At 38.7% G+C, this 11,122-nt stretch overlaps 1 protein-coding gene across 1 annotated transcript; it reads left to right on the forward strand.

Moving 5' to 3' along the window:
* Positions 1–3,166: 3,166 nt before the first annotated feature.
* LOC107771071 (exportin-2-like) lies at positions 3,167–9,840 on the forward strand. The gene is made up of 2 exons (XM_016590395.2): positions 3,167–6,403; positions 9,317–9,840. The coding sequence occupies exon 1, from the start codon at positions 3,459–3,461 to the stop codon at positions 6,384–6,386; it is 2,928 nt and encodes a 975-aa protein (XP_016445881.1). The 5' UTR covers positions 3,167–3,458; the 3' UTR covers positions 6,387–6,403; positions 9,317–9,840.
* Positions 9,841–11,122: the final 1,282 nt, after the last annotated feature.

An 11,122-nucleotide genomic window follows, 5' to 3' on the forward strand; every position in this document is an offset into this window, starting at 1 on the left:
GGGACTACGGATGTGGGATTCCGGTAGCTCCCCCCCCTTATTTTTTTACTTTGGGACTACGGGTTAGATTCTCGATAGATCCCCCTGCACTTTTACTTTGGGACTATGGGTTAGATTCCCGGTAGATCCCCCTGCACATTGATAGTTGGACTACGGGACGGTATCCCGGGAGATCCTTCTGATATACATATATGATGGACTACGGGACGGTATCCCAGGAGCTCCTTGGACAGTTGATGAAATGGACTACAGGACGGTATCCTGGGAGATCCTCGTTGTTGGTACTGATATTGAGCTGATTTACTATGTGTTACCTTATTCTCTGCGTGTTATTGTTACTCCGTATAACTTGTCTTACTTCATAGTTTTATTCGTTATTTTTGTTTATTTCATACTGTTGCAAGGCTTGTTATTATATTTTATCTTAGTAGGGCCCTGACCTTCCTCGTCACTACCAGACCGAGGTTAGGCTTGGCACTTATTGAGTACTGTCGTGGTGTACTCATGCCCCTTCTGCGCATGTTTTTCATGTGCATATCCAGGTACTTCCACCCAGGCGTACTATTCCCGAGGCTGAGAGATCTAGCGGAGACTTCAAGGTATATCTGCCGCGTCCGCAGACCAGGAGTCTCTATCTTATTCCAGATTTATTAGATAGCTTTCCTTTCTTACAGTTGATTAGACACTCTGGAGTTAGAGCAGTGTATCACATTTCTATTAACTTGTGTTTCCCGTGAGTTTCCGAGTTTTGGGATGTTGTTATAGATTTTCCATGATGATTGAGTTGTATATGCCGAGCGGCACTTATATACATTTTCTCTTATAGTTTTCAAGCTTAATTATCTATTTTCCGCAAGTTTAATTTGTTTTTCCGCATTATTAGGTTTACCTAGTCGTAGGAACTAGGTGTCGTCACGACATGTTCATGGTGGGTGAACTGGGGTCGTGACATTAGCGTTACCAATTACTGGTTAAAGAAAGATAAAAGTAACAAAAAGAAGCAGTTTATGTGAATATCTTAATGGATCCAAGATCTAGGTCAAAAATTCGACGGATGATAACTTGGATCTCGTAAATTAGTCAAAGCTGAAGCATGTGTGTTACGAGAACTCATAATATCAATAGATATTGGTAGCATCACCTGTTAACAAAGGAAAATCTAGCAATAACACATAAATGAAAGATACCATCCTTAATCTAACAGTCTCGTCAACTCTAACCCCAATCGGTTCCGCAAACTAAAATAGTTTCGTCAACTCTAACAGGTCTGGGTTCAAAGTACCAAGAGCAACCAACATAGCCCAATGGGTAATTCATTATATATTGCTTGAAATGCCAGAATCAGCAAAATCGCAACATGGGAAGATGAAATAGAGATGATAGAGAGGCAGAAGAAGGCGATGAACAGATAGCAAGAAGTGGCCAATGATACGTGTCTACTCAGTTGCAGGGTTAAAGCCACGTTGCAAAGGGGGAGAATGATTAGGCTTACTGTTATAGTACCAAGTGTTAGGAAAGTGAAAGTAAACACAGAGTTTTAAGTTAGTGGGTATTTGAGTTAATATCTGGACATTTGCATTCTGCATACCTCTTTTGCTTTGGTATGAAGATTTGCACACTTTTCATAATAGCATTGATAGTTCAATATTCTAACTTTTGCAGCTTCACTGCTCTGAGAAGTAGTAGGTTAACTGGTCAAGGTGAGATAATAAAGTGTAAGATACAATAAAGTTTTTTTGAGTTTTTTTGCATCAAGCTTCAGTAGATTATGCAATTAAATTTTTACGTGGTCTAAGATTAAATGGCTTCATAAAAAAGGATAGTCAGAGTACATTGCATCCATTATTTCTACCAGAGTGACCTGGATTTGGTATAAGTGTACCTGTTTTAAATACTCAAAACTAAGTGTTGCTCGAGAGGTAGAGTGATATGCTGCGTGGTGGACTATTCAGTTGCATAATGAAAGACACGTATACGATACAAAAGTAAAATTAAAACACTGCAAAAACACACAATTTCTTTGTACTTTGTTTCTCCGATCTCCATAGGCCCTCTGAGAATTGTGTGTTCTTGCTCTTAAGGTTGTGTGTTCTAGCTACATGTTTGTTCCTCTTTTAAATGTTTTTCTTAGACTAAGTGTAAGTTACCTATCTAATATCGAATCCAATTCTGATAGTAAGTATTTAAATCATTCGACAACTAAATCAACAGAATTAGTAGGCAGCTATTCAAAATTCCACCTACTTTTTATACCGAAACTACTACTTGTTCTATTAATACAGTTATAAAGAAAAAGCATTAGCAGATAGATATTACAACATATGGATTTCTTTCTCCTTTTAAAACATAAAGAGCTATTAGAAAAGGCAACTGGAAATGAATATGAGGCAGGGTATTTAGTGCACTTTTAGACTTCACTACTCTCCTATATGCTTTACATGGACCACATAAATTAGGCAGCTGGTATTTGGTGTAAAAAACAGAAATTCAAGCAAGTAAAGAAACTGAATTTGTTTTCTTGATTTCAATTCATCTCCGAAAAACAAAAAATTTCCCAATTTCATCCATCGAAACCTTAACTCGAAAATCTGTAATTAATTCACTCTGTTTTCATAAATTTAAAACAAAAAAGAAAGAAGAAACATATAGAAAACAATAAAATTTCCCAAATTCATCCATCAAAACCCTAGCTCGAGAATTTTCGATTCTTCTGTAGGTTAATTGATTTAGTTCAAGAGATTTGAGAGAGAAAGTAGGAAAATTCAGCACAAATCACAGGTACAAACACAACTCACAGCCCAACAAATGCCAAAACCAAAGAGAATGGATTAAAAGCTAGAAACTAAGGAGTAAAGCTGATACAGAGCAATAATCGAGCAAAATAACTTTGAATCAAATTCAAATCTGAAATTCAGAAAGAAATTTTTACTTGATTTCGAACTGGTCTTGTGATGGATCGCTTCTCTGATGCTTTTTCTTGTGTCTGCTTTGCTAAGGGATACATACATTGAAAGAGAAGAAAAGATACATGTGGTAATAGCCAGAAATGTACACATATATCTGGGGAGAGCACAAAAAGGCACGTATATAGCTAATGATAAATGACTTAAATGCCCTCAAACTTATTTAAAAAGATTCCAAGCCGACGTGTCGAAAGTCTTCTTCTAAAGAAGAGAAAATTTGCATTTGCTATACAATTTCATATTTCCAAAAAGGAAATGGCACTAAGCCCAGGCCCATTAAAGTAGACAGCCAGCTTAAATTCCAAATTCCCCCTAGTCCCTCCTTCACTCAGTTGTTCAAATTCCTCTCGCTCAGCCATTCGCAAATCCATCGCTCGAAAAAGGTACTCTTCAATCTCCATATTTCAATTCCAAAAAACCCTAGTTGCATTCATATGCTATACCTATATCTATAGATTACAAGTTTTTCAATTTACTCTTCCGTAAAACCCTAGAATGGAGTGGAACCCCGAAACCCTACAATTTCTGTCCCAATGCTTCCTTAATACGCTGTCTCCGTTACCGGAGCCACGCCGTCGAGCTGAAGCGGCACTTGCCGAGGCCTCTGAGAGATCTAACTATGGCCTCGCCGTCCTTCAGCTCGTAGCTGAGCCTTCTGTTGATGAGCAGATTCGTCATGCTGCTGCTGTTAACTTTAAAAATCATCTCAAGGCCCGTTGGGCTCCATCTCCTCCTAAAGAACCAAATGTTCCATCCTTAACCCCAATTTCAAACGCTGAAAAGGAGCTTATTAAGAGTTTGATTGTTTCTCTTATGCTTAAGTTGTCACCCAAGATACAGTCTCAGCTCAGCGAAGCATTGGCCGTGATTGGTAAGCATGATTTCCCGTTACAGTGGCCCACTTTGTTGCCTGAGCTTGTTGCCAACCTTGTTAGTTTGACACAAGCTAATGATTATGTTTCTGTTAATGGTGTTTTAGCTACGATTAATTCTTTGTTTAAGAAGTTTCGATATCAGTTTAAGACCAATGAGTTGCTTGTCGATTTGAAAGAATGTCTTGATAAGTTTGCGAAGCCACTTTTGGAACTGTTTAAAAGAACAGTGAATGTAATCGATCAAGCTGTGGGGTCTGGGGCTGCAGATGCAGCGACTCTGAAACTGTACGTAGAGTCTCAGAGGTTGTGCTGTAGGATATTTTATTCGTTGAATTTTCAGGAGTTGCCTGAGTTCTTTGAGGACCATATGGATGAGTGGATGATTGAGTTTAAGAAGTATCTCACTGTGAAGTACCCCGTGCTTGAGGACAGTGGGAATGATGGTCTTGCTGTTGTCGATGGCCTGCGTGCTGCAGTGTGTGAAAATATTGGTCTTTATATGGAGAAGGAGGAGGAACTGTTCCAAAAGTATTTAAGCGGGTTTGTGGAGGCTGTATGGAGTCTTCTTGTGGTTTCATCTGCATCTTCTAGCAGGGAACGGCTAACTGTTACTGCAATCAAGTTCTTAACCACTGTTAGTACAAGTGTTCATCATGCTCTCTTTGAAAGAGATGACATTTTGGAACAGATTTGTCAGAGTATTGTTATTCCCAATGTGATGTTGAGGGATGAGGATGAGGAGTTGTTTGAAATGAACTATATTGAGTTTATTAGAAAGGATATGGAAGGGAGTGATCTTGACACGAGGAGGAGGATTGCATGTGAACTGCTCAAGGGCATTGCCATGCATTACAAAGTCAAGGTCACGGAGAAGGTTTCCCTTCAAATAAAAAATTGTTTGGCCTTGTTTGCTCAGAATCCAGAAGCAAATTGGAAATATAAGGATTGCGCTATCTATTTGGTCGTCTCCCTTGCAACTAAAAAGGCAGGTGGTAGTACAGTCTCAACTGATCTTATAGATGTTGAGAACTTTTTTGGTTCAGTTATTGTACCAGAGCTGCAAAGTAGGGATGTGAATGCTTTTCCAATGTTGAAGGCAGGTGCATTGAAGTTCTTTACTATGTTTAGAAATCAGCTGCCAAAGGATGTTGCAATGGCATTGCTTCCAGATGTTGTGCGTTTCCTTGCTGCAGAGTCCAATGTGGTTCATTCTTATGCTGCGAGTTGCATTGAGAAACTCTTGCTCGTCAAAGATGAAGGGACACGACCAAGATATACAGCCACAGATATTAGTCCCTTTTTGCTTGTGTTGATGTCGAACCTTTTCAGTGCCTTGGAGAAGCCAGAATCCGAGGAGAATCAATATATAATGAAGTGTATCATGCGAGTGCTTGGAGTTGCTGAAATTTCTCGTGATGTTGCTTCAGCTTGCATAACTGGTCTGACAAATGTTCTCAACAGAGTCTGCCCGAACCCAAAAAATCCTATCTTCAACCATTATCTCTTTGAATCAGTTGCTGTTCTTATTAGGAGAGCCTGTGAGGGGGATCCTACTCTCATATCTGCTTTTGAAGGAAGCCTTTTCCCTAGCCTCCAGATGATCTTAGCTAATGATGTGAGCGAGTTCTTCCCTTATGCATTCCAACTGTTGTCCCAGCTTGTTGAGTTGAATAGACCTCCTGTTCCTCAGCACTACGTGCAGATCTTTGAGATTCTCCTTTTACCTGAGTCATGGAAAAAGTCGGCAAATGTTCCTGCTCTTGTTCGCTTGCTCCAAGCATTCCTTCGTAAGGCACCCCATGAGCTTAACCAACAGGGCAGACTGTCTAATGTTCTGGGTATTTTCAATACACTTATTTCATCTCCCAGCACAGATGAACAGGGGTTTTATGTGCTCAACACAGTTATTGAAAACCTTGGGTATGATGTGATATCACCTTTTGTCGGCCACATTTGGGTTTCACTTTTTAATCGGCTGCAGCATGGCAGAACAGTGAAGTTTATGAAGAATCTTGTGATATTTATGTCTCTTTTCTTGGTCAAGCATGGGTTACAAAATCTTGTGGTTTCGATGAATGCTGTTCAGAAGGATGTCTTCCATACAATTGTGGAGCAATTTTGGGTACCTAACCTCAAGTTAATCACAGGATCAGTTGAACTCAAGCTGACTTCAGTTGCTTCAACTAAACTAATATGTGAATCTTCAACATTATTGGATTCCAAGGTTCGGGGCAAAATGCTTGACAGTATTGTTACTCTACTCTCTAGGCCAGAGGAAGAGAGACTGTCGGAGGAGCCAGACGTTCCAGACTTTGGGGAGACTGTGGGTTATAATGCAACTTTTGTCCATCTTTATAATGCTGGGAAGAAAGAAGAGGATCCTTTGAAGGAAGTGAATGATCCAAAGCAATATTTGGTGGCTTCCATGGCAAATCATGCTTCTAGTTCCCCTGGGATGTATCCACAACTTATTAGGGAAAATCTTGAGGCAGCAAATCAAGCAGCACTTCTTCAGCTCTGCAGCTCCTATAATCTTTCAATTGTTTGAGAGCAATCTGGGTGGTGGTATGCCTTCTTCTTGGTGCTTTTTTGTCCCGTTTAATTGTCATTTGATGTTGTCCAATCGATACTTCTCATTTTTAAGGATTAATCTTAATGGTGGTGTTTGGAGTTTTTGTGTTTACATCTTTGATTAAATGACTCATTGAAAAGAAGATTCATTGAATCTGTCTTAGAATCCTGTGTTCAGGTTATCAGCAATTATTTTTCTCACTGCTCTACTTGAAGGAAGATAACAACAACAACAACAACGACCCAGTATAATCCCACAAGTGGGGCCTGGGGAGGGTAATATGTACGCAGATCTTACCCCTACCCCGAAGGGTAGAGAGGCTGTTTCCAGGAGACCCTCGGCTCAAAAAAGCAATAGGAGATGATATATTAGTACCATAAAAATGCATAATAAAAATAACAACAATATAATACGAAATACGAAATAGATGGCTGGTATAGCACAACTAGAAGGTAAAGCCCTGCATCAATAGACGACCAATGACATTCCTAGTCTAACTCCTAACTGGATAGTCTCACTCTATTGTGCTGTAGAAATATTCACACTCTCCCTAAACCTACAACCTTAATGCTCGACCTCCATAATTCCCTATCAAGGGACTTGAAGGAAGATAAATTGATAGAATAGTTATGCTTGCAGATATTACCTAATTAATTATTTTAGGTGATAATAGAGTTGCTTGAGTTAACAATCGTTTTATTTTTTTTCTTTTTCCTACTGTGCGGTTAGTTTGACTATAACGAACGACTGTTTATTGAATTGTAGAGTCTGGTCATTTTATCACATTAAGCATGGTAAAAGTAGGACAGCTTAACTTTTTTTTGGTTTAGCTGCATTTATTGTGGTGGGAATTGTGATAGTTTAGTGCGCCAAGTTGCTTATATCAGATATCCTGATGTTTAATATGTGTGCTTCGTAAGTGGCTGCTTCCTGCTCATTGAAGTTAGTTTGCAGTTCGAGGTTCTTTATGCGATTTTTTAGGCTGCCAAGCCTTTTTGCGACAGTTTTTGCTTATGATAAATTTTAGCTTAATCACGAACCCGGCTCAAAGTGTAGGAAAGAGTCGGTCTACGTTACATATGCTGATGAACATATGCTTTGTTCAGCCCCCAGTCCCTTGGCTTAACAGAAAGATTATACAGTGCAGGATGCACATCACGACTTTGAACCTGTGCTGGTGAACTAGGTCTAGTATTCAAATGGAGAATGGCAGGGCAGAGGAGCCCACCCATTATTCACCAAGTTCCAAAGCTAGAAACAATGTATTTATTGGTTATTAAGAAAAAAAGAGGCCTTTGTTCAGAAAAAAAAGAGGCCTTTGTTCAGAAAAAAAAGAGTTGTCTGATGGAGATCTGTGACAACAACAACGACGACCCAGTAAAATCCCACTAGTGGGGTCTGGGGAGGGTAGTGTGTACGCAGACCTTACTCCTACCCCGAAGGAGTAGAGAGGCTGTTCCGAAAGACCCTCGGCTCAAGAAGACAAAAAGAGACAATATTAGTACCACCGTAGAAATCATAGGAAAAATAACAACATGAAAACCAGAAGATAGATGGAAAGCAAAAGCGATAGCCAGTAACTAGACCCAGCACGATGAGAAACGAAAGAGTAGTAACATACAACATTACCACTAGCTATCTTAGACAAAACCCCTACCAAACTAGTCTCACAAAGGCACGAAGTAAGGTAAGACTCAATTACCTCCTAACCTACAACCCTAATACTCGACCTCCACAGCTTTCTATCAAGGGCCTTGTCCTCGGAAATCTAAAGCCTTGCCATTTCCTGCCTGATCACCTCTCCCCAATACTTCTTAGGACGCCCTCTACCTTTTCTCGTGCAATCTATATTCATTGGTTCCTGTCTCATAATGTTATACTTGAAGGCATGTTGTAATATGGCTCAAGCTGCTGATACAGACACGTTCAAGGATGTTGTCACCATCGCAGACTGACCCTTTTTATGCCTCGGTTTATTTTTGTCCTTTTGTTTCAAAGAACGTTCCCAGTTTGCTTCTCGTGTTTGCATGTTTGTTGTCCTTCTACCTTCTGCATTCTATCTCTCAGTTTTCACATTCCTCTCTTTTCCTCTATCGGTGGAGCATTCTTAGTTAGAAACGGCCATGCTTTCTCCAGCCTTGGTTTTGCCTCTTATTTACCTGTTTGTATGTGTCAGATGAATTTTATTGTCTTTTATGAAATCAGAAATTTCAAGATTTATGATCTTTGCATTTGGCATTTGCGTGATTTACTGACTGAACTTGTTTTGGAACTTCCTTGCATAACATGTCTCATGATGCATTGGCATCTGCATATCCTGGCATTACTTCGACTTCATATTATTTGGGTTTCTTGTGTGTTGGAACATTTCCTACGTTTATCAGCCCCGAAAAGAAAAACCAACTACAGCTATGAATATTGTTCAATGAAATGTCTCGGGTTTAGGGCAGATAATGTGTCTCTGCCCCTTTTTGTTAAAGGATGCACCATTGATGAGCGTATATTAAGTAAAATGTCTTGACTTGGCGCGGAGTAACTCGAATCTATATCTCTATTATCTATTAGGCACTTGGCAATATGATGGTCAAACTCAGTTCTGTGCTTGTATCTTTGTTTGTCATCACTTCATTATGTTGCATGAACTCATGCTTAAGAAAAGGGAAGTGGGTCACGCATCCATTTTTACCATTGTTCTTGAAATTTGTTGCATGGTCGATTTTGTTATCTCTTGTTTTGTTTCTTTCTTTAACTCTGCCATGGACTAGGACTTCACTTATTAAGGTCTTAAATCTGTTGTTTGACCTCTGTTTTCTCATTTCAATATACCTTTGGATCTGCTTTATCCACAGAGTGCCTTTCAACTTATATGCCTTTTATGTTATTTTTATATGCCTGATTTTTCGCAGGTTGAACTCTCAGGATCTGTCATCAAGAAGACGTGTTTGTGGGTGCTCCGGAATTTGGTTCTTCCCTCCTTGCACTTCTCTTTTTATGTTGCTTATGGATCTGATGAAGCATGTAACTCTTATGGGTCTGATAGGGTGATGCGAACTGTTGATCTAGTTTGCAAGTCATCTTTTTCTGTTGTGGAGTTTGCACTGTGCGTCCAGCTTTCCTTATTTCATCTTCCTGTCGCCAGTGGCAGTAGCCTCTATTGCCTCTACATTTCCGACTGAGAAAGGTTTAGTTTTTGTGGAGTTATATATGTGATTCTTAGTCTTGAGGGGTCAAGGGTTTGCTTCATCAAGGATTTTGATGTGTATGTGGTCAAGAAAAAATAGAAATGGTCAAACACCTAAAATTTTCAAGGTTGAGTTGTTGTCATGGTCATTTTTCTATTTCGTGCTTGTTAAACTGTGTTCACTGCTTCTACGGTGGAATATAATCATTGCGACATCTGGTGTATCAGATTCAGGATAGCTTTTTTATATGTTTTTCTCCCCTTTTTGAATTTTATTTCAAGTTCATCTGGATTAGTGTATAATTAGCAGAACTAGAAGATTGGATAGCTATCAGTATGTGAGGTTATTATAGCACGTTATGAAAGGAAAATTATAGTTTCGATGTAGAATTTCAAAATACCAAAAAAGGAGGAGCAAACAAATCGTTGTCTTTTATTCTGGATCAAATCGTTGTCTTTTATTGTGGTGTAAATTTTATCTCATCGGCCCTTCGTTTTGTAAGTTTTGACAAATACCATCCCTAACATGTGTGGTAAATCTTTTATACTACTATAATTTTGTACATCTTATGATTCTCTTTATTGTGTTTTACTGAATTAGTATAATACACGTCGCTTTAGATTTTTAAGAATAAAACACAATTCAAACACGAGAATTTCATAAATATATGTTTGAAATAGCCGTCCAAACATAAGTTGTTTTCCAGAAAACTCGAATAAAAAACATTTCTAAAATTTTCTCGAAAAGACGTTCCCAGAAAATTATCGGGAACGCCACCCAAGTAATGAAGTGAGGACCAGTTTTTGACCTTTGTTGGGGTTCCATTGGCTTTTAATATGTACAAGAATTTGGTAAAATGGCCTCTCCAAATAAATATTTTCCACCAAGGTCTTTCATAAGTTAATTGATCATAACACTCGTAACTTTGACTTGGGAATTCCCAATGCATATATTTCTTTTTCATTTTTATAACTTAAAGCGTTTCTCTACTTTCCCACATATCTTGAGTCAGGTGTTTTTTTATATATATGGGTATGGCACAGTATAATATTTCCACACGCGGGGTGTGGGTGGGGTGGGTGGGTGGGTGCGTGGGTGGGTGTTCTCTTTCTAACATCATGCTAATGGCATGCATGCGCCATAGTCCGACATAAAATACTAAAGGGGTGGTTTATTCACAGACTAATCGTATTTTTTATTATAATTCAAATATTAACATACAGAGAAGCACTCATAACTAATAAATATAGACATACATACATATATAAATACAAACGCATATTATACCGTAAGGGGTCATTTGGTAGGATGCATTAGATAAAATAATATTTGCATTAGCTTTGTGTATTAATAATACCCTGTTTGGTAGATATTTTGAACCTATGCATTAGTTATGCAAGCATTAGTTATACATCCTATTTGGTATTATCCTATGCATAACTAATGCATAGAAAACCATGGTATTAGCAATGCAATGGGTTTTAATGCATGCATTAGCTTAGTTAAAGACAAAATTGTCCTTCAAAATTT

The sequence above is a fragment of the Nicotiana tabacum genome, chromosome 7 (assembly GCF_000715075.1).
Source record: "Nicotiana tabacum cultivar K326 chromosome 7, ASM71507v2, whole genome shotgun sequence".
In the NCBI taxonomy this organism is placed as follows: Eukaryota; Viridiplantae; Streptophyta; class Magnoliopsida; order Solanales; family Solanaceae; genus Nicotiana; species Nicotiana tabacum.